A 23019-nucleotide genomic window follows, 5' to 3' on the forward strand; every position below is an offset into this window, starting at 1 on the left:
ATATTAAACAAATTAATATGAGATAACCTATAACATATTTCTAAAATTGAATTCAAAGAGAAACAAATATAAGAATACTTACAATATACGCAGCGGAATGAAAGAGTCATTCCTTCAGTTTCTCTAACTCTTGTATCCTTTCTGTCGCAGAGTATTATCAAGAAACTGAACAGTTCTTCTAATTTCATCTCAATCTTCCAATGTATCCTTAGAATCACCTAGACTAGAGTGGGCAATTCTCAACATATTAAATAGATACAAAGAGAAGAAGAGAAAATGACAAATGGCTTAGAAAAGGATTTGTGCTTAGAGAGAATCTAAAACTATTAGAAAACTAGTGATTAAACTTATCTATCGTCTTTTTTGACTTCTCTCTAAGCACTCATTTTATAGACTCAATTAGGTCATTTAATTTAATTAAAAAATCAATAAAATAATAGCCAATTTGAAGCTCTAGGTCGAAATTATCATGACCTTTAGGCCCGTGAAATTTCTCATTTGATTATAAGCCTGTTAGACTTAAAATCAAGGCTTGTATTTTTTTTTTATTGATTTAATTGATTAAATAATTATTTTATTCATTTATCAAATTAATTATTTATAATTTGAACCTTGATTTAAACTTATTTATTAATTTAGATACAAATTTATCTTAATTAATAAATCTGCCATAACTTTTCTTTTCTTCACAAAATTACATAACTCTGTGAAACTATCCAAAATTGACCTAGTCAACTTTGATAATTCTAATTGATAATTAAATCAATTAATTGAGTTTATCTAGATGATTTTATCCAAGGCACAATGGAGACCATGGACCTATGAAATCAAGCTCAACCTTACCTGAGTGATGATTCTAACCTTAAGTTAGATCTCCAACACCTCCATCTTCAATTCCTCAACTTCGAGCCCCAAATTCTTAGATTTTCCTTCAAATTTTCCCAAAATCCTCTAAGACACCAAGAGAGTGACAAGAGAGAGAGAGAGAGAGAGAGAGAGAGAGAGGTTATGTTTATCTTCTGATTTCTGGTGAGTTCTAGTGCCTAAACCAATTCAAGTCTATCCCCAGCCTCCAAGTTCACCAAATTACCCCTAAGATCAATCCTAACATTCTAATATTATCTAGGGTAAAAATCCACTTTTGCCACATTCTAGCTGTTGACGCCGTTTTTCGTCAACTTGAAATGTAGAGCACGTAAACAGTAAAGAATTATGACCAGAAAAACACAATCAAACAAGGAGAGTTTTTTACGTGGTTCAGCAGTTAACTTTTCCTAGTCCACGAGTCTTTGTTATTAGAACTTAGGAAATTTCTGGAAATCCTTCAGGGATGAATTCTCCAGAGTTTCTCTCAAGATCACAAAAATTCGATCCCTTACAAAGGTACATGACTCCTCTATTTACAGAAGGAGTCTATGAATACTATCCCACACGTTTTTGGGAAGTTATCCTGTACATTAATAAATTTAATGGCTTTAAAGCCTGTAACTCCTATATACAAGGAAACGTCCCCTGAAGACTAGGGGGCGTGTAACGGATTAATAAATATCCATTTATTGTAGGGAAGTTACAATTGAATGCATGGACTGAGTCTCTTCAAGCGACCTATTAAGTCGTTCGAGGTCAGCAATCAGCATCATGTCCGTCTAAGTCTCTGAGTGAAGTACAAGTTGTCTTGTTTTCCCAAAATCAGTTCGGAGAGGGTCAGTACTACCGAGACCGCCTTACCCCGAACTCACACTCATGCCAAGCTCGGGCCACTTGATCCGAGGTTATCTGACAATGGACATACTCTGATGTTCTGTCTTCCGAGCTTGCAAGAACTTCGAGGCTGCCCATCTTCGAGGTTGCCACTTGCTTTGAATGTTCGATATCTAGATTATGAGCATGTATTTCGACCATCTCGAACTCACCCCAGACGGATCCAGCTTTCGAGATTACAACCTCAAGTCTCGAAATCTGGGTGTAACACTCGCTAATTGCTCAAATAGTCCTATAAATTCTCATTTAATCTCGACATACCCAAATAATCGCCAAATCACTACCCGTTACCTAGTAACCCCAAACACGTGCTACATTCCCAAAATACCCCTAGGCTCACCTCAAGCTGGGTGTTCGACCCTGTTGTAACTATTTCGCTACTTGGCTCCCTAGGACTGTCTCGGATCACAAATCACAAATAAATCTCCACAATCTCGTGGTCTCAAGCATAACACACATATAATTTACATTTATACCCTCAATGGGCCAATATTACAAATATGCCCCTATTAACCAAAATGGGGCCACATGCATATTTAATTCATCTAAATAAGCATTGCTAATCACATAATTATTTAATCCACGTAAAAATATAACTAAATCAAATATTGCCCTTCTAGCATGCTAATCAAGACACTAGGTTTTATTAGCAAATTTAGAACGTTATTTTTTTTTGGTAAATAAGAATCATTGTATTGCTCCAAAACCATATCATGTACACTTTACAAGCCTTCTAATACCCCTATCCTGACTTTACAATTCATGTATCTATCTTTACAATTTTTGAAACCACTCTTTATCACTATTTCTTGTTTTCCTTGGCATTGACATAGCCAATCTCAATTTGAACTCTCTTTTAATAACCTCTACAATATGATTTCCATGCCAAAGTTAATATGACCACAAAACACCATTACGTGCCAAAGTTTATATGACCACAAAACACCATTACGTGCCCTCCATATATGATACACTAGTGCAGTAATAGCAACTATAAAAATTTCTTTCCTGACTTTACTCAGATGCTTCGCTTTGTATATCCACTGCAATAGTTGATGGTAATGTTCTGTTTGTGCTCAACAGCCAATCCATTCCTTCATCCTCAAAAGACAAGCCCTACTGTAAGTACATTGAAAAAACAAGCGAGGAAGGTCTTCATTGTGATCACCACACAGCAGACACACTATGTCCAAACCAGGTAATATCTGCTGATATAAGATCTGGTGCTCAACTTCTGAAGCATTACTAACCATAGAATGAATCTATGCTTCGGAATGCTAATTCTCTCCCAAACAAACATACTCCACTGTACATTAGTATATCATATCGGGATTGAATACTATATTTCCTTGCTATAAAGGCTGCCTTATCCAATTTGACTTTAAAGAGGTCTTTAATGGCAACAATTTAGAACGTTATTTCTAGTTATATAATAATTCTAGCTTCCATATTGTCTATTATGTACAATAAATTATATTAGTTATATTTACACGTCGTGTTTATTCTAAAATGAAGTATTTAAATTTAGCATTTCCAATATTTAAAACGAAAAGAATAGCATTCCAACTTATATTATAATACTGATATTTTTGTCGTTAAAATATATTCGTTTATACTTGCGTAGTCGCATGAAGTATAAAATTTGAATTTCCCAACCTCAATGTGTCAGTATAATATATTAAAAACAAGTATATATATTGACGTCCAATGTCATTTAAAATAAACTAGATACGTAAATAATTTTTTATGATAGCCATGTTTGACCATATCTTTAGTTTCTACCGTAAACTATTTCTATTGAAGAATTCCATTACTTTGATCAAAGTGAAAAGGGAAAATACTTTTATATATACTAATGGGAGAACGTCTAATGAATATTATAAAAAAAATTTATTGAAAATATATAATAAAAATGATTTAAAAATAATTCTCCATCACATTTTGTGTTTTAACAATATTTTACATTTTACAAAAGTATTTTCTCTTTATTTATATAAGGGTTATTACCGGCGAAAATACCCAATGTTTACATGTTGTTCCACTTATACACCCAATCTTTATTTTTCGCGGTGAATATACTCAAACCCACATGAACTGTGTCTCCGTCACTACTTTACCCCTAACAGCGTTAAAAACGCTTACGTGGCCAATTGCGTGTACAAAACCAGACACATGTGCTTTAAAATATTAACTGCAAATCAAAAAAAAAATTTCCAACGGCTTGAACAGGGAATGATTTCTTTATACCCACATTTCATGTAGAAAAGGCAAACCCACATTCAAAGTTTTTTCTGAAACTAATTTCTTGAGACTACAAAGATCACAGAGGACGACGACGAAGACTGAGGACGAAGAACCCCCTGCTTTTTACCATTTCGAATTGAGGAGGACGACGAAGACTGAGGACGAAGAACCCCCTGCTTTTTACCGTTTCGGATTGAGGACGACGACGAAGCAGGAGGTAGAACTGGAACAAAATGCCCATGCTTCGGACTGAGGACGAAGAACCCCTTGGATATGGTAAGCCCCTGACTGTGTTGTGCATGTACTTTTGTGGGATATTCTTTGTTTTGTTTGGGTAATGTGCTTTGTCGTATATCACATGAGTTTGTCCATTTTCCCACTAACTTTCTTTGTATTTTTTTATTATCTGATATGCTAGATCTGTGTGGGGGCCATTTTACTGTGGCAATGCACCATGGAGGAAATTTCTTCACTCCATTTGGCAACAAAAGGTATCATGGAGGTAAAGTTTCTTTTTTTGACTGGAATCACACTGATTACTTCAGTAGATATGAGTTGGATTGGATGGTGCAATGCTTAGGGTATAAATTGCCTGTGGGTTTTTTGTGGAAGCCTAAGGAGAAGCATTTGAATTTGGCTGAAATGGTAATTGGTGATAAACAAGTTATTGAAATGGTTGAAGATATGATGAGGAGAAAGTATAGACAAGTGGATATTTTTGTGGTCCAACCAGAAAGAACTTTGGAGTTGGAATGGAGTAAGGAGAAAGATGAAATTCCTTATATCCCAGAACTTTCTAAGAAGATGGTGTGCACTATAGAAGAGTTGCCTGATGATACAACTATCCCAGCAGATGTAGTGGTCAACCCATTATCAGATGATGAAGATCCTTGGTTTGATCACAATGAAATTAGATATGAGGATGGTCCTGAAGTTGTAGACATTGACTCTGTGAACTCTGAAGATGAGGACCCTTTTTTTGTTGTCAATATGCCAGAGGAATGGACACAATCTAGTTGTGTCATTGAAGACTTGCCTGATGATGCAGATGTGGTTGTCAATCCAAAACTCAATTGTGCTGCAGAAGAGGCCCAAGTTGGAGAAGAGGTCGAATATGAGTATGAGTATAATGATTTTGGCCCAAGTCAAAATGATGAAGCTGATGTTGGTGAGAATATTCAGAGTGAAAGTGATGTTGGTGAAAGGGGTCTAGAGAGTCAGCATGATGAAGCTGCTGTTAATGAGAATGGGCAAAATGAAGGTGAAGCTGCTGTTAATGAGAATGGGCAAAATGAAGGTGAAGGTAATGAAGAGTCTGAATTTGTTATGGAGGAGGAGGAGTACATGCAGAATGAGGGTGAGGCTGAAGAGATGTTTGCTAATGCTAATCCTGCAACATGGTGGCATTCAGTTACAGACGGTTGTAGCCAAGCTGATCCAAATGATGATGAAGGTGCTTATGTTAGTGAGGAAGACCTACAAAGTTTGTCTAGTTCAGATGAGGATGGTAATGCCAGGAGGAGAAAAAGATCCAACAACCAATTCAATCATGCAACAAACATGGATAACTTCAGATTTAAATTAGGCATGCTTTTTGCTACCGTGGACCAATTCAGAACTGCATTGAAGGAGCATTTTATTAAGATTAACAGGGAGTATGTTTGGCTGGCCAATGACCAAAGTCGGGTAAGGGCAAAATGCAAGAGTGCAGGCTGCAATTGGGTCATTTATGCAAGAGTCCAACTGTCAGACAAGCGCTCATTCAGGGTAAATACATTGGTGGATAGGCACACGTGTGGATTGGTTTTCAATAACAAACATGCAACCTCCAATTGGCTTGCAAAGCATTATCTTGAACAGTTCAAAATAAACCCAAACTTAACTTACTCTGGTTTCATGCAGCTAACAACACGTACTCAGTTTTTAAGAACAACAAGGTCAACTTTCTACAGAGCAAAGAATTGTGCAAGAGTGATGTTAGAAGGAACTATAAGGGAACAATATGCCATACTGGAAGATTATTGCAAGCAACTGTTAGAGACAAATCCTGGGAGCACATCAATATTGAAAACCAGAATGCAGGATGGAAAGAGGTTATTTGAAAGGGTGTATATATGTCTTAAAGCTTGTAAAGATGGATTCGTCAATGGTTGTAGGCCCCTTATCTGCTTGGATGGTTGTTTTTTAAAAGGATATTGCAAAGGAATGTTATTAGCTGCAATTGGCATTGATGCAACAAATGCCATGTTTCCAGTGGCTTATGCTGTAGTGGAGAAGGAGTACACAGGTAGCTGGACATGGTTTTTAAATTTATTGAAGGAGGATTTGAAGATTGATGAACCAGAGAGATTAACAATGATTTCAGATAGGCAAAAGGGCTTAGAAATAGCATTAAGTACTGTATTTCAAGGTTCGGAAGTGAGATTCTGTGTGAGACATATGCATGCCAATTTCAAGAAGCAATTCCCTGGACTCTTACTTAAGCAAATGATGTGGGCCGCTGCAAGGGCAACAACTAAAGTGGAATGGAAAAATAGGATGAATGAAATTAAGCAAGAGAATTTCAAGGCGTATGAATGGCTGATGAAAAAAAACCCAGAAGAATGGACCAAGTCTCATTTCAGGGAGCATGTGAAATGTGACCTTCTTATTAATAACCTCTGTGAAAGTTTCAACAATGCCATTCTTGATGCCAGAGATAAATCTATTATCACTTTGCTAGAAAATATTAGGCATTGGATGATGAGTTTGTTCTGCAATAGAAGAATGAGTGTCTCTAAGTGGGTGCATCCTGTTTCCAAAAGAATTATGGACATCATTGAGAAAAACAAGAATGTTGCTAAGCATTGTTTCCCTATGCTTGCTGGAGGTGGTAAGTTCCAGGTAAATTTATTGCAAAGCATCAATGCTCAGTCATTTGTTGTGAACTTGGAAACGAAAACATGCACATGTAGGCTATTCCAATTGTCTGACATACCATGTGGGCATGCTTTAGCTGCTATCTGGTTTTCAAACCTAGATCCAGTGGGATTCATAGATGACTACTACAAGAGGCAAGCATATGAAGAAACTTATGCGACACCAATCGAACCAATGCCTAGCCCAGATAAGTGGCCTGACACTGGTCTGAATCCGATACATCCTCCAACAGAGACAATTTTACCTGGAAGGCCTAAAAAGTCTAGAAACAAAGAGGCAGATGAACCACCACCTACTACTGCAACAAAGGCTAGGAGAGTTGGCCAAGTTAATCACTGCAGCAATTGTAAGCAAACAGGCCATTCACGAGTAACATGCAAGAATGCAACTATGGAGGTAATCTTGGTACACGGTATGCCAGACTTGTATTCATTTGCAGTTAAAATGAATGTGATTTGCTTAAGTATGATGAGTTATGTTTTTGGTTTAATTACAGCCTGCAAGGCAAAAAAAGAGAGGAAGACCACCATCTCAGAATCCTACTACTGAAACTATTAAAAGGAAGGAGCGAGCTAAGAGACAGAAGCAAAGGAATGGTGGTTCCACATCTCAGACCAACTAAGAAGCTGCTCTTTAATCTTAAACCCTTTTGATGTAGAAAACTTGTTTTCTTTTTGGTGTAGTCGCCATACAATATAGGCATTACCATACTTTTGACATGTACATATTCAGTCTGACTTTATCAATATTTTGGGACATCTTGGCCATTAGGAATACTTTTGACATGTAGACATTATGCTACTTAATATGTCATATGTTTGCTCTGTAAAGTTGAAAATATTAATCGATGACAAAATATCTGGTTTGGTGCATCATTCTATTATGCTTGAAAGCAACACTAAATAAATATATTTCTTTTACATTCAATGAAGCCATGATTTTTTTTTCAGAGAAGGGTCGAACACTAAATAAAATACATAATTTTTATTATGCTTGAAAGCAACACTAAATACAATAAACAGGGAAGTCGAACATTACATAATTTTTTTCAGCCAATACACAATTACAAAAAAAAAAAAAAACAACATCATCTTCCTCACATTTCCCTTTACCAACCAGGAACTTGCATGAACTCTTCCATCCAAACTCCCATTCATATAGCCACAATTTTGACATTGAAAAGACTCCACACTAGGTTCAAAGCAAGACTCATATCTATCTTCATATTCATAATATCTGCCCAGATCACCATCAAACTCACGTACTCTTCTTAGTAAACCAGGTATCACCATCTTTGACCTTTCACACATACGGGGTCAATCCATTGGAAATAGTTACAACCCCCATTCCACTGTTCACAAATAGTTTTCTTGAATTAATTTATTTCCAAGCTAATAATATATAAAGGAAAAAGAAGACAAAAAATATAAACAGGCTCACTTTCATCCTATAGCAAGATTTGAACCGTCTCCCTGGATTATCATCGGTCCATGATGTCCTCTCCACTGTTTCTGCCCCACAATCACAATGCTTACGACAAGCTTGATATACACCTTGTGCCCTAGATCTCGACGACCTCATTTTGGCTCCACCTCGGTTTATTGATTCGCCCCAAGACACACTTGGGTCTTCCCCTTTCATCTCTTCTCTCTTCTTCTTCTTCTTCTTCTTCTACAATGGAGATCTCTCGTGCATATGGTATTTAAGGATTTAAAGCTTTTTTTTTTCAATCAATAATTAAAAACTTACCTAGGCTAAATGATGTGTCTGGTTTTGTACACGCAATTGGCCACGTAAGCGTTTTTAACGCTGTTAGGGGTAAAGTAGTGACAGAGACACAGTTCATGTGGGTTTGAGTATATTCACCGCGAAAAATAAAGATTGGGTGTATAAGTGGAACAACATGTAAACATTGGGCATTTTCGTCGGTAATAACCCTTTATATAATACTGTTAAATAACCTCTTATTATAGTCTATTAGTTAGTTTTAGGCCTTAATATATTTTCAGTTATATTTTCTGTTCAGGCCTCTTGGCTAACTACCTTTCTGTTTATCTTTTTCTTGTAATTGTTTTATTATAAATAAGAGGTTTCTCTCTCAGGTCTCCATTCATTCAATCTGAGGTTTTTCACCTAAATATCTCTCTTACTTTCTTCTTCAGTTCTATTCTTTACTTCCAGTCCTTCCTTTTCAAATGTTCCTCAGACCCCAACTGCTATTTGGCATGCTAGGTTTGGTCATGTAAATTCTAATATTGTTAATGTTGTTCTACATCAATGTAATAAACCCTTTCAGTATAATAAAAATCATGTTTGCACATCTTGTCAATTGGCCAAAAGCCATAGACTTCCTTTTGCTAACTCTGGCTCTCGAGGTCCTCCTAGATCGAATCACTTAAGGCCAAGAATCATATGCCAACTGTGTCTTCACCCAGGCCATGGTGCTTTCAGCTGCTACAGGCAGTTTGATCCAAATCTGCCTTCACCTTCCTCTGCAGCTCCCTTGTCGGCTTCCTCTTCTGGTGCTTCAGCAATGATTGCAAGTTCCAACACAGTTGTCGAAGACACATGGTTACTTGATTCTGGAGCATCCCACCATCTCACACCCTCTTCCAATACTCTTGATCAATCTTCCACTTACTCTGGCACTGACTCTGTGACAGTCGGTAATGGTAATTCCCTTTCAATTTCTTCAATTGGTCATTCTCATCTAAAGTCATCTCATTCATCTTTTCAATTAAAGAATGTTTATCTTGTTCCTAAACTAACTTCCAATCTTCTTTCTGTATCCAAATTTTGCTTGGATAACCATGTCTTTATTGAATTTTATTCCAATCATTATAACATCAAGGATCTCTCTTCAAAGAAATTGCTCCATCAAGGCTACCTTGATCGCGGTCTCTATACTTTTCAAGCTGCTTCAGCCTTGCACACTTCTGGTTCTTCTTCTAGTGTTCGTGCCTATCACTCTACTATTCCTTCATCAGATTTTCATGTTCCGTACATTTGGTTGCTTGTATTTCCCGTGTCTTTGTCCGTATAAAAAACACAAACTCCAATTTCGGTCTTCCCCTTGTATTTTTCTTGGTTATAGTACATCTCATAAAGGTTATCTTTGTCTAGATCCCTCCACTCGCCGCATATACACCACTCGTCATGTCGTTTTTTATGAGGCCTCTTTTCCCTCATTTTCAAATCCATGTCCTTCCGCTGTCAAATCTGCCTATGTTCCTACTCCAGCTCTTATACAACTCTCTCCCCCTCACTCTCCTCATATCTCCCATCCTACCCCTTCCACTTCTCCCTCTTTCTCCTCTCCCTCTCATCCTCTTCCTTACCCCACCTCTTTCCCTTTTGCTTCAGATCATGTTCCCACTACTACTACTATGCAAAATGTTGTTGATACTAATGTTGTTGTTTCAGATCGGGTCTCTACTGATAATGTTTTGCAGGTTCCCATGGCTGCCCCAACATCAAATTCTCTTACTGATATTTTTCAAGTCCCATCCGTAGCCAACACACATCCAATGTTGACTCGAGCAAAGTGTGGCATCCACAAACCTCGAGCTCTTGTGGTAAAAAAGGCTCCTGATCTTCCCAAGCCACCCTGCACCTTCACACAAGCCTTGAGCATACCTCATTGGAAAGCTGCCATGGAACTTGAGCTTCATGCTCTTCATCATAACTCCATCTGGCAGCTTGTTCCTTGTCCTCCTACCGCCAATATTATTGATTGTAAATGGGTCTTCAAGTTGAAATACAAGCCGGATGGTTCAATAGACCGCTATAAAGCACGGCTGGTTGCTCAGGGTTTTACACAAACAGCAGGGGTTGATTATTTTGACACTTTTTCCCCGGTTGTCAAACCAGGGACAGTGCATGTTATGCTCACTTTGGCTCTCTCCAAAGGCTGGTCACTTCGGCAAATCAATGTTCACAATGCTTTCCTCAACGATGATCTTATAGAAACTGTGTATATGTCTCAACCACCCAGATTTGTAAGCTTTACCCAGCCACATTATGTCTGCAAATTATCCAAGGCTCTATATGGACTCAAGCAAGTGCCACGTGCCTGGTTTGCTAAGCTCTGTCCAGTTGGGGTTTTTCCTGCTCCAAAGCTGACCCTTCCTTGTTTATTTTGCATCAACCTTCCTATGCCATCTTCATACTTGTTTATGTGGATGACTTGATCATCACTGGCAGTGATTCTACTAAACTTGAGAACATAATGAAAGCTTTACACAGTCAGTTTGCTATTCGTGATCTCGGTCAGCTTCACTATTTTTTGGGAATAGAAGTCATTCGGGCATCCAATCAGTTACACCTTTGCCAACAAAAATATGTCCATGACATATTATCCATGACTGACATGCTTGCTACTAAGTCAGCCCCTACCCCTGGAATGGTTGGGAAACCACTCTCTCAAAATGATGGTATTTTGCTCGAAGACCCCTTTGAGTACAGGCGTGTCATTGGCTCTCTTCAGTATGTCACAATGACCCGCCCGGACATCACTTATGTTGTTAACCGTGCCTGCCAATTTATGCACGCACCCACCACTTCTCACTGGCAAGCAGTTAAACGCATCTTATGTTATCTTCGGGGCACTCAGTCTCACGGCATCACCTTTACCGCTGCTACGAAGCTTCATTTTGCTGCCTTTACGGATGCGAACTGGGCGTCCAACCCCGATGACAGATGTAGCACTGGTGGCTACTGTGTTTTCTTGGGCGATAGCATCGTCTCATGGTCCTCGACCAAACAGAAAGTGATCTCACGAAGTAGCACCAAGTCTGAATATCGTTCCCTTGCAAATGTTGCTGCAGAACTCACCTGGTACAAACACTTGTTCACTGATTTGCAACTGCGTATAGCCTCTACTCTAGTGGTTTGGTGTGATAATATGTTTGCAACTCAATTGGCCTCAAATCCAATCTTCCATGCCCGCACAAAACACATCAAGATCAATTTCCACTTCATCCGTGATATGGTAACTCGCAAGGAAATCAGTGTGCAATATGTTCCTTCGGAACACTAAGTCCCAAACATACTTACTAAACATTTGCTAGTGGCTCGGTTCTCGACCTTGTGTGCCAAACTATCTGTCCTTCCCAGGCCACTCAGTTTGAGGGGGGCTGTTAAATAACCTCTGTTTATAGTCTATTAGTTAGTTTTAGGCCTTGATATATTTTCGGTTATATTTTCTGTTCAGGCCCGTTGGCTAACTACCTTTCTGTTTCTCTTTTTCTTGTAATTGTTTGGTTATAAATAAGAGATTTCTCTCAGGTCTCCATTCATTCAATCTGAGGTTTTTCACCTAAATATCTCTCTTACTTTCTTCTTCAGTTCTATTATTTACAAATACCTTTCATAATAGAAAAGTTTTATAATTAATTTCTCTTTCTTCCTTTTTCTTAATATTTTTCTTTTCTTCATATTTGAAATGAATGAATAAAAATATAAAATATAATACATTAAATAATATGATAAAAAAATAGATAAGTTAGATGTATGATTTTTCGTAAAAGTTAGTATATATTATAGAAAATGTAAATTTTAGTAATGTATTTTAAAATATATGATAGAGAATTGTGAGTATTCTAAACAATTCAATTTTAAAAAGACTATGCTAGGCACAATTTTTTAAAACATTAATTGTAAACACAATTATGTGACAGTTCTTTTGTCCAAATTTATTTTTTGTGTGCATGCAATTCATCTCAATCATTACTCTTTAGAAGAATTTGCCGAAAGGATGTAAATTAGTACCCTCAATGTTGAATACATACCAGAAATTAAATTAAGCTAAAGAAATTTACAATTCTTAAAATAAATTTTTTTTTCTTCCACACTCACTACAAGATCGAATGAACCAAAAAAAAAAACATTGAAATACTATTTCTGGGCTAATTTTGGTCAAAAAAATATCTATAAAAATGCGTTTTTACATTAATGAATTTTTTTTATCCAACATCCCACTTCCATCTCTACTCCCACCTTGTTTTCTATGATACGACCTTGCTCCTCGATCATTTTTTGATGATCTTGCACGCACACTCACTTTCAAAAAAAAACGTTCATGTCACTGTATACACCCACTCAACACTCCAAGTCTTGTTGTGACCTTTAAACTGTTAATTTGTCTCTGCCTTTTGAATAAGAATGTATATAAGAAATCTCAAGACAATCTCCGAGAGACTTTGGACACCCAGACCCGTCGTTCTTAAGTGATCTCAACAATCACTACAAGAAAAATCAATTTTAGAGACGATTTTATTAGAAGTGACGATGTGTCGCTCTTAATATATAAGAAATTAGGGTGACAAATGAGGGGTCGCCCCTAATATTCTAAAACAATATTAAGGGAAACATATATGAAAGTTGCCCTTGATAATGATATATTTTGTCCAGAGGTGGAAAATTTAAGCGGTGTTTTAATTTAGTAAAAATTATTAAGGGTGATATATCGCACCTAATATTGATATCGTCGCCCCTGATATTTATATATAACCTCAGCTACATCATCCCCTCCACCATTCGCATCTACAAACAAAGAAAAAAAAGGGCAGAAGCGAAACTTGATTCTCTCTCCCAAATATTCCCCATTTTCCTTAAATCCAAATCCCTCTCTCCCATTCAGTTTTTTTCCTATTTGCTCTAAATCAAAACCCCTCTCTCTCCCTTTTTCTCCACCACACCACACCACACCACCGGCCCGTTGGACCACCACCACCACGATCTCAGTCGCCACCTCCCGATCACCAGCCACCACTACCACCTACCATGGTATAATTTTTTTCTTCACATGATATATATATATATTTAGTTATTTATTTATTTATATGAGTATATAATTTATATATATTTATTTATATTTTTTTATAAATATTTACATTAATGGTTGAGTATATATATGTGGTATATATATTTATATATTTTATAAATTTATATATATAATGTGTGTGCCAAGAGAGATTGTATATATATATATTTGTGTATAGTTTTATTTTTTTTATATAAATATATGTTCAGTGTATATATATTTAGCTTTTTATTTATTTAATTTTTTTTATAACTATCTATATTATGTTTGTGTAGAAATTGAAGGAGTATCTCTTGGAAAATTTGCGACAACAAGATATTTATTTAATTTTTTATTATGTTGTTTTAATTAATATGTGAATGTGTCTAAAAAGTAAGATGTGTTTAGTGTTATTAATGTGTGTGTATAAAAAAGTATGTTGTATTAGTGTTTGAATTTGATTAATAATATGTATATTACGAATGCTCTGAGAATTTTTTTTTTTTTTTTATGAATAAGATCATTGTATTGCTCAAACAACCAATTACAAGACAAACCTATGAACACCCAACACAAATACAAGAAGACCCAAGACCAACCCGAACATGCCAGCCAAACAAGTAAACTAGCCCCTATATAATTCTATACAAATCAAATTCAATACAATCTGTTAATACAATCTGTTAATAAACTCTCTATCTTTCCTAGAGGCTTTACATGGTAACACACTAAGTAAACGAAATTTACAATCATTTTGAATTCTACCAACGGTATGTTGAACTTGCCAGAGCTTGTGATTCCATAGTGCATCATTCCTCACTCTCCAGATATTGTATACTGTCGCAGTAAGAAAAGAAAACAGCATGCTTTTGTATGTACTCGATATATGCTTGGCATGAGAAATCCAATGCAAAAGATGGGTAAGATTGATTGACTGTGCATTCCAATGAAGCCAACTTTTGATAGCCTCTAAACACCTCTTACTGTATATACACTTGAAAAATAGATGATCAATGCTTTCATTTTCTTCCCCACATATCAAACATACCTGATCGAGATTTGGATTGTATTTAACAATTCGGTCCTTTGTGTGTAGTCTTTCCCACATGACTAACCACATAATGAAACGATGCTTGGGAGTAATGAGTCTATCCCAAACATACTTCCTCCATGGCACTCTAGTCTCTTGAGGGGTCAACAAGTCTAAACCAAATTTTATAGTATATATCTGAGATAAGAAAGAATCATGAGAAATTTTCGCTTTGAAACTTTCTTTCACAGCAACTAGACGCTTCGAGTACCAGCTACAATCAGTGGGACATTTGTAATCCCACCAATTTTGATTCAACAAATAGACATTATTTATCCACCTGACAAATAGATTATCTTTCTTCTTAGCAATTGCCCATACATATTTTCCCATGGTAGCCATATTCCAAATATGCATCCTCTGAAATCCCAAGCCACCTGCAGCCCTTGATAAACAAATATTCTCCCAAGCAATTAAACCTGGAACATGAGAATCTGAGATACCTTTCCAAAGAAAGGCCTTACATATCGCTTGTACATCTTTGAGCAATTTCTTGGGTAGAATCATGATCTGAGCCCAATATGAATGAATCGAAATGAGGACCGAATTGATCAATGTGACTCTCCCCATATAAGAGAGATTATGAGTACTCCAAATTCGAATCCTGCTAGTCATCTTTTCCAAAATACATTTACATTCTGCAGAAGAAATTTTTTTTGAGCAAATAGGGATACCGAGATACCTGAACGCGAGGTGGCTGCGAGAATATCCAGAAACCTTCAGAACCCGATCCACTACAGATTCAGGCATTCCATGACAGTATATTGCAGACTTCTCAGGATTGGGGAGCAGACTCGAAGAAGAGGAGAATAATGCTCTGAGAATTTTCTGAGTGTCATTTGCAGAGTTTTAAATTTTTGGGATAGGTTAGAATATAGCCATTATGTAACGCCCAAAATTCCCTAATATGGCTTAGTGTCTGGAATAGGGGGCTGGAAGGCAATAATTGAATTAATTGAGTCCTTATGTGCTATGAGCATGTTATTATATGAACTATTTGAGTTATATTATAATATGACTATATTAGCATGTTTATGTGTATTAAGCATGCACGTATGCTCATTTCTTATTAGAAGAGCATTTTCGTAATTTTGACCCATTGAGGGTATATTTGAATATATGTGTGTTTTATGATTAAGACCACATTATTATGTGGATATATTCAGGTTACTTGGCATGAGGCGATCCTAGGGAACTAGTTAGCGGAAATGTCACAACGGGGTAAAATATCTGACTCGGGGCGAGCCTAGGGGTATTTTGGTAATTTAGCACATTACTGGGGTTTACCGGTGTTACACCCAGATTTCGAGACAAGAGGTTATGATCCCAAGAACTGGGCTCGTCAGGTGTGAGCTCGAAATGTACGAAAACATCATATGGTCCAACCGTAAAATCTCTGAAATAAAACAACGACCTCGAAGATGTGTAACCGTGGAGTATTTTCTAAGTTCGAAATGGCACGACATTGGGATATATCTTTTACCGATTGTGTTCAGATAAGACAAGTCCGAACTTGGGAAGGGCAAGCTCGGGTGTGACAGCCTCGACAATACATACCTATCCCGAGCATGGCCTAAAGTTGGGTGACAAGTTCGTAACAGCTCCGTAAGTCTTGACAGTCGCAATGCCGATTGCTGATCTCAAAGACCTGATGAGTCACCTGGGATAGCCCATTACGTGTGAACATATTTATTGTTGTGTAATCCCAATATTTAAGGGATATTATTTAACCTGTTAATCCGTTTCCAATTTTCATGGGACGTTTCCATGTATATAGGATATATTGCATTTAATATCACTATTTCAATTGATATGCATATTATCTTCCCGAAATATGTGGGAATGAACTCTGTAACCTTCCCTATAAATAGATAAGGAATCACCACTTGTAGGGGATCAAATTTTGATTTCTAATTTCTAGGGAGAAAGCTCTGGGTAATTCATCATTGAAGAATTTCCAGAAAACTCCAAGTCTTAATAACATAGACTCGTGGACTAGGCAGAATTAACTGCTGAACCACGTAAAAGCCTTCTTATCTTCCTCTTTAAATTCATTTGCTCCATTTTCCATTTGTTTAATTTCTCTACTGTTTAAGTTGACGAAAAACGACGTCAACAGATTGGTGCTTTCATTGAGAGTATTAAGCAGTGCGTGTGAGTCTAGTCAAAAAGCCTCCCAGAATCAACAATGGCAGCAAATGATCCCAACGTTCAAGAGGAGGAAATTTTAGATGAAGCTGACTACCCCCGACGTCCTGGAAAACAGCCTATTGTGAATTCGAATCCTGATGAAAGGAGCAGGTCATCCAACTCTCGGGGACCACCAGCCCCCAGGGATAATGAGGACATGTATTATAATCCAGAACGATATGTCCCAATAGTGGAGCTCTAAAATCGTCAAATGCGAAAGCAATTGGCAGAAGCCAAGAAACGTAATGAGGAGCTGGCCAGACTGGCTGCCGAGGCCCAGGCGGCTCAGGCCCTGCCTCCGCCAGAGGCCCAAGCTCTTCCTCCACGAGACGTTCATGTTCCACCCCGCAAGCCTCGTGGGCGACCGCGCAAAAACGCCGCCATCCGAAGAACGAAGCAACCTCCACCACCTGTAGAACAGCCTGCTCCTTTAAGGCCCCAGAGAAGTACCCGGATTGGAGCTTCTGCTAACTCAACTGCAGAGGCACCGGCCGAGATAGGGAATAACTGAGCCCCCACGGAGGCTCAGACCCAAAATCCTGGTAACGTGCAGACTGTTCCTGAACCAGTTCGGGCAAACTCGGGACCTTCTAGGCCTCGTAATGGATGGCAGCCACCATCACCCATAAGCACCCACTATCGCCAATAAGGTATCCCTCACCAACTCAGAGAAACACGCAACCGACTCGGGGCGATAGGGAAAGGCAAGCTGGGCAAAAACATGGGAATGGGAGGCTGCTAAGGAGCATAGAGGTACCCAACCCACGAGAAGCCAAATGTCTCGATCTCATACTATTGAGATGAGGCAACCCGCAAGGAACCCATCACGAAACAACCGCACGACGAGCCATGTCAGTGAAGGCTCAGGAGACACTAGATCGGTCAGTATGTATGACCAGGGACGTAGAAATATTGGGAATCGAAGGGATCACCCAGATTTACGAGAACACCTGAACCATAATCAGGGTAATGATAACCCCTTGAATCCAGATCTGAGGGATCACCTCAATGGATGCAAGAATCCTATGCGGAGGTGCAAAGCTAGGGTTGTGATCAATGATAACCAGTTTCAAGTCAGACCCCCCGTGGATCCGGTCCAAGAAAATATTGAACAATTGGAAAGAGCGTTCAGGCTCTTACAAAATGACTGGTGTCGAGATCGAGACGAAGAGTTTGACGAAGAGTTCGACGAAGAACTTGAGCCCTTCGCCCCCCATATTTCCAACACCCCGTTCCCTCAGGGATTCCTAATTCCTCATGTCCCACCATTTGATGGGAATTCTGATCCATACAGTCATTTGAGTACGTTCAATACAATTATGAGAACGAGTAATGTGGGCAACGAGCTCAGATGAATGCTATTTCCAGCCTCGCTCACAAGACCAGCAAAAAACTGGTTTGAAAAATATAAAACAGTCTAGAGATTTCAAGAAGCAATTCAAAGCCATGGTCGGAATAAGGCCCGAGGCATCCGCCTTGACCAATGTCTGACACCAGTCGAATGAAACATTGAAAAGTTACCTCACAAGGTTTAATTTGGAAGTCCCCTAAGCTCGTGATGTAGATGACAGTGGCCATTTAATGGTTGTTCGAGCCAGAGTAATGCCTAGAAGCCCTCTCTAGGAAGATATGCAGAGGAAACCTGTGAGGTCCTTAACTGAGTTCAATCGACGAGCTCAGAGGTTTGTTAATGTAGAAGAGGCGAGGTCAGCATTGAATATGGCCTCTCAGCCCATAACTACAACAACAAACGCAAACTCTATCTCGACCTCGGCGGATCCTACGGCCTCAAAAACCCCTGTGGACAACCCTTCCAAAAGAAAGAAGAATGAAGGGAATAATCCCGAGGAGGAAGGGAGAAAGAAGAAGAAAGGGGAAAGATATTTCTCCATGTACAAGGTGTATACCGAGCTCAATGAGTCTCGGGAGAATATCTACCTGGCTAATGAAAACCAGGTCCCTTTCAGGCATCCGGACCTCATGAGGAACCAGAAAGCAAAAGCAAAGACTCCTGGACGACGACAGGAAGAAGGCCCTAAAGGAAGAGGTCGACAGGTTAAAGGCAAACCGATTCATACGAGATGCCTTCTACCCCGATTGGGTCGCCAACTCGGTGTTAGTTTCGAGACCTAACGGGACATGGCGAACATGTATTGATTACTCAAAGCTCAATAAATCTTGTCCTAAGGACTGCTTCCCCTACCTCGGATCGACCAGCTCGTAGATGCCACAGCTAAGCATGGACTTATGTCGTTCATGGACGCTTATTCTGGATATAACATGCACGCCCCAGACCAAGAGAATACGATTTTTGTGACAGATAAAGGACTATATTTCTACAATGTCATGCCATTCAGACTCAAGAATGTTGGAGCCACTTACCAACGGCTCGTAAACATGATATTCTCCGAACAGATAGGTAATAACATGGTAGTTTATGTTGATGATATGTTTGTTAAATCTAAACATAACAATAACCATGTGGACGACTGTGACAGTAAAAATCCCGTGATCCGTAAGGGGAAAGACCGGGTAAGCTGTGCAATCCCACACCACCTGGGGAAGGTCAAGTGTAATGATTCTAAGACTGTGTAGGTATGGGACTACACAGTTGAAGAGGGCTTAAATGGATTGATGGGTACTACCTATATCAGGAAGGTGCATCTTCTTTTCGGTAGCCCATCACTTGAGAACTCCATGGTTAAGCGTGCTTGGCCTGGAGTAATCTAGGGATGGGTGACCTCCTGGGAAGTTTTCCCAGGAAGTGTGCGAGTGAGGACAAAGCACGCTGGAAAGACTTGTCTTGGTTTGTAGGGCCAGTCGTCATTCCAGAAAGCAGCCATAGTGACGTGGGGCGTCACATAATGGTATCAAAGCCTTGACCCAGCCGGAAGTGTGGCCGACAGGGACGTCGGGCCCGTAAGGGGGGGTGATTGTGACAGTCAAAATCCCGTGATCCGTAAGGGGAAAGACCGGGTAAGTTGTGCAATCCCACACCGCCTGAGGAAGGTCAAGTGTAATGATTCTAAGACTGTGTAGGTATGGGACTACACAGTTGAAGAGGGCTTAAATGGATTGATGGGTACTACCTATATCAGGAAGGTGCATCTTCTTTTCGGTAGCCCATCACTTGAGAACTCCATGGTTAAGCGTGCTTGGCCTGGAGTAATCTAGGGATGGGTGACCTCCTAGGAAGTTTTCCCAGGAAGTGTGCGAGTGAGGACAAAGCACGCTGGAAAGACTTGTCTTGGTTTGTAGGGCCAGTCGTCATTCCAGAAAGCAGCCATAGTGACGTGGGGCGTCACAACGACCTTGAAGAGTGTTTTGTCATGTTACGGAGGTACGACATGAAGCTCAACCCCAAGAAGTGCTCTTTTGGAGTGTCGTCAGGGAAGTTCCTAGGTTTCACTGTGAATGCTCGGGGAATAGAGTCTAATCCAGACAAGATCCAGGTTCTAATTGATATGCCCTCACCTCAAAAGCATAAGGATGTCCAAAGTTTGACTGGACGGATGGCGGCACTGAGTAGGTTCATCTCGAAATCTACAGACCGTTGTCTTCCATTTTTCAACCATTTGAGAGGAGGAAAAAAATTCGAGTGGACAGAGGAATGCGAGCTAGCTTTTCAGGAGCTCAAGAAGCACCTTGCGAAACCTCCTATCTTGTCGAAACCTATCACAGGAGAAATTTTGTACCTCTATCTCGCTACGATCGAGCACGCCATTAGCGTCGTGCTCGTTCGAGAAGAACAGAAGGTGCAAAAGCTAGTATACTATGTCAGTAAAGGTTACTGGGGACAGAATCGAGATACCCCTTAATGGAGAAGTTGGCTCTCAGCCTAATCCACCCATCTCGAAAGCTCCGACCTTACTTCCAGGCACACCCCATCCATGTGCTGACCGATCAACCGCTACGACAAGTCTTATCCAAGCCAGAAGCCTCAGGCCGATTACTAAAATGGGTCATAGAACTCAGACAATTCAAGATCACATACCATCCAAGGACAACCATAAGAGGACAGGCCCTGGCAAACTTCATAGTGGAATGCACTGGAATGACTAACAATGAAGTTATAACCCTAGCCCGTGAGCTGTGGAAACTTTATGTTGATGGGTCTTCCAATGAAAATGGGTCGGGGCAAGAATAATACTGATCACCCCAACAGGATGTTGATTTCACTCCACTTTGAGATTTGACTTCAAGGTGTCAAATAACGAGGGTGAATATGAAGCTCTACTGGCAGGACTTCGAATAGCGAAGGAACTCAAGGCTAAGGAGATACATTGCTACAGTGACTCCCAGTTGGTAGTCAACCAAATTTTAGGGGAATACCAGGCTGTGGGACAAGAATGGCTGCATATTTAGAAAAAACAAAAGCAGCACTCGAGCATTTCAAATTTTACACGATAGAGCAGGTTCCTCGAGAGCAAAATTCGAATGCAGATGCCTTAGCCAAGCATGCCACATCCACCGAGGTCGAAAAATTGAATGTCGTGCCAATCGAACATCTATTGACACCCAGTATCAGCGAGCCTGAAATGGAAGATGTCTGCATGATTAACTCTGAGCCAACCTGGATGACCCCGATAATTGAGTACCTTGAAACTGTCATTCTCCCAGCAAAACGGACCAAGGATCGAAAACTGATGTATCAGATTCCCAGGTACACCATTGTGGATGGAAGGATATATAGAAGAGGATACTCTATGCCATTACTTCGATGTGTGACTCCACCCGAGGCTAAGAAGATCATAGAAGAGATTCATGAAGGATTATGTGGAGACCACACTAGGGGCATAGCCTGTCCAAGAAAATCATACGCCAAGGGTCCTTCTGGCTACCATCAAAGCATATTCGTTTGATTATGTCAAGAAATGTGATAAGTATCAACGGTTCACCACAATCCCTTGAGCTCCACCTTCTGGGCTAACTATGATGACCTCCCCATGACCATTTGCGGTCTGGGAAATCGATGTCATAGGCTCGTTGCCAACTGGCAAAGGTGGAGTCAAGTACGCAGTAGCCGCAGTAGATTACTTTACGAAGTGGACCGAGGCCGAACCTCGGGCGAAAATTACCTTGAAGAAAGTCTTGCACTTCGTGATAAAGAACATCATCTGCCGATATGGGATGCCAAGGAAGATAGTATCCGATAACAGTACTCAATTCGATAGCGACTTGTTTACCAGCTTTTGCGAGAAAAATGGGATAATGAAAAGCTTATCCTCTGTGGCCCATCCCCAAGCGAATGGCCAAGTCGAGGCTGTAAATAAAACCCTGAAGAGTTCTATGAAGAAAAAGTTTGAAGAAGCTAAGGGGAAATGGCCCGAAGAGGTTCCCCATGTTTTGTGGGCATATCGAACCATAGCCCGTACTTCAACAGGACATACCCCTTTTTCTCTGGCATATGGATGCAAGGCTATGCTTCCAATCGAGGTCGAAATACCCACCATTCGAACCCACGCTTATGACCAAGCCTCGAACCAATCCCAGCTCAAAGTAAGTCTGGACTTGATTGAAGAAAGAAGGGACGAGGCTCAACTAAAAAATGATGCATACCAACAGCAAGCTACCCGGTATTTCAATAAGAGGGTTCGGCATAGAAAATTCGGTGTGGGCGATTTGGTGCTGAGGCGTGTGTTCTTGGCTACACGGGACCTAGCTGCTGGCATGCTCGAGCCTAATTGGGAAGGACCTTATCAGATCGAATTAGTTATCCGACTTGGGATCTACAAATTAGCAAGATTGAATGGGGATTTGGTACCACGAGCATGGAATGGCGAACATCTGCGACCTTACTATCAATAGTGTAGGAACAGTGACACCTGTAACCATGCTTGTTTATCTTTGCTATGTTTCCGTTAATAAATTGTTCAATTCCGAATAAACTTCATTTTCGTTTCAATATGCTGTATTTTTTGCAAACTCTCTTAATTTAATAACCTATGGTCACACTCATAGAATATTAAGGGGGCATTAGTGGTATATATACTGTCAGCTTGAAAAAACAAAA

The 23019-nt window shown here is 39.5% G+C and overlaps 1 protein-coding gene and 1 long non-coding RNA gene across 3 annotated transcripts; one reads left to right on the forward strand and one right to left on the reverse strand.

The window, feature by feature from the left end:
• Positions 1-7043: 7043 nt before the first annotated feature.
• Positions 7044-7764, forward strand: LOC133782330 (uncharacterized). Of its 2 annotated transcripts, none has more exons than XM_062221705.1 (2): positions 7044-7336; positions 7421-7764. In XM_062221705.1, the coding sequence occupies exons 1-2, from the start codon at positions 7099-7101 to the stop codon at positions 7471-7473; spliced, it is 291 nt and encodes a 96-aa protein (XP_062077689.1). In that variant the 5' UTR covers positions 7044-7098; the 3' UTR covers positions 7474-7764. The 2 variants fall into 2 exon arrangements, with proteins under 2 accessions (XP_062077689.1, XP_062077615.1); XM_062221631.1 differs by having other exon boundaries at positions 7044-7320.
• A 125-nt stretch (positions 7765-7889) lies between these two features.
• On the reverse strand, positions 7890-8824 carry LOC133782453 (uncharacterized). Its single transcript, XR_009870541.1, has 2 exons — positions 8365-8824; positions 7890-8275 (listed from the first exon to the last, which is right to left on the reverse strand). It is a non-coding gene; the product is annotated as an uncharacterized LOC133782453 (long non-coding RNA).
• Between the last annotated feature and the right edge of the window lie 14195 nt (positions 8825-23019).

The sequence above is a fragment of the Humulus lupulus genome, chromosome 1 (genome assembly GCF_963169125.1).
Source record: "Humulus lupulus chromosome 1, drHumLupu1.1, whole genome shotgun sequence".
NCBI classification, from domain to species: domain Eukaryota; kingdom Viridiplantae; phylum Streptophyta; class Magnoliopsida; order Rosales; family Cannabaceae; genus Humulus; species Humulus lupulus.

Coding starts and splice junctions, on each gene's coding strand:
- LOC133782330 (XM_062221631.1), top strand. CDS start 7,099: ATGCCTAGCCCAGATAAGTGGCCTGACACTGGTCTGAATCCGATACAT. Junction 7,321..7,420: donor GCAAGAATGCAACTATGGAG/GTAATCTTGGTA, acceptor GTTTAATTACAG/CCTGCAAGGCAAAAAAAGAG.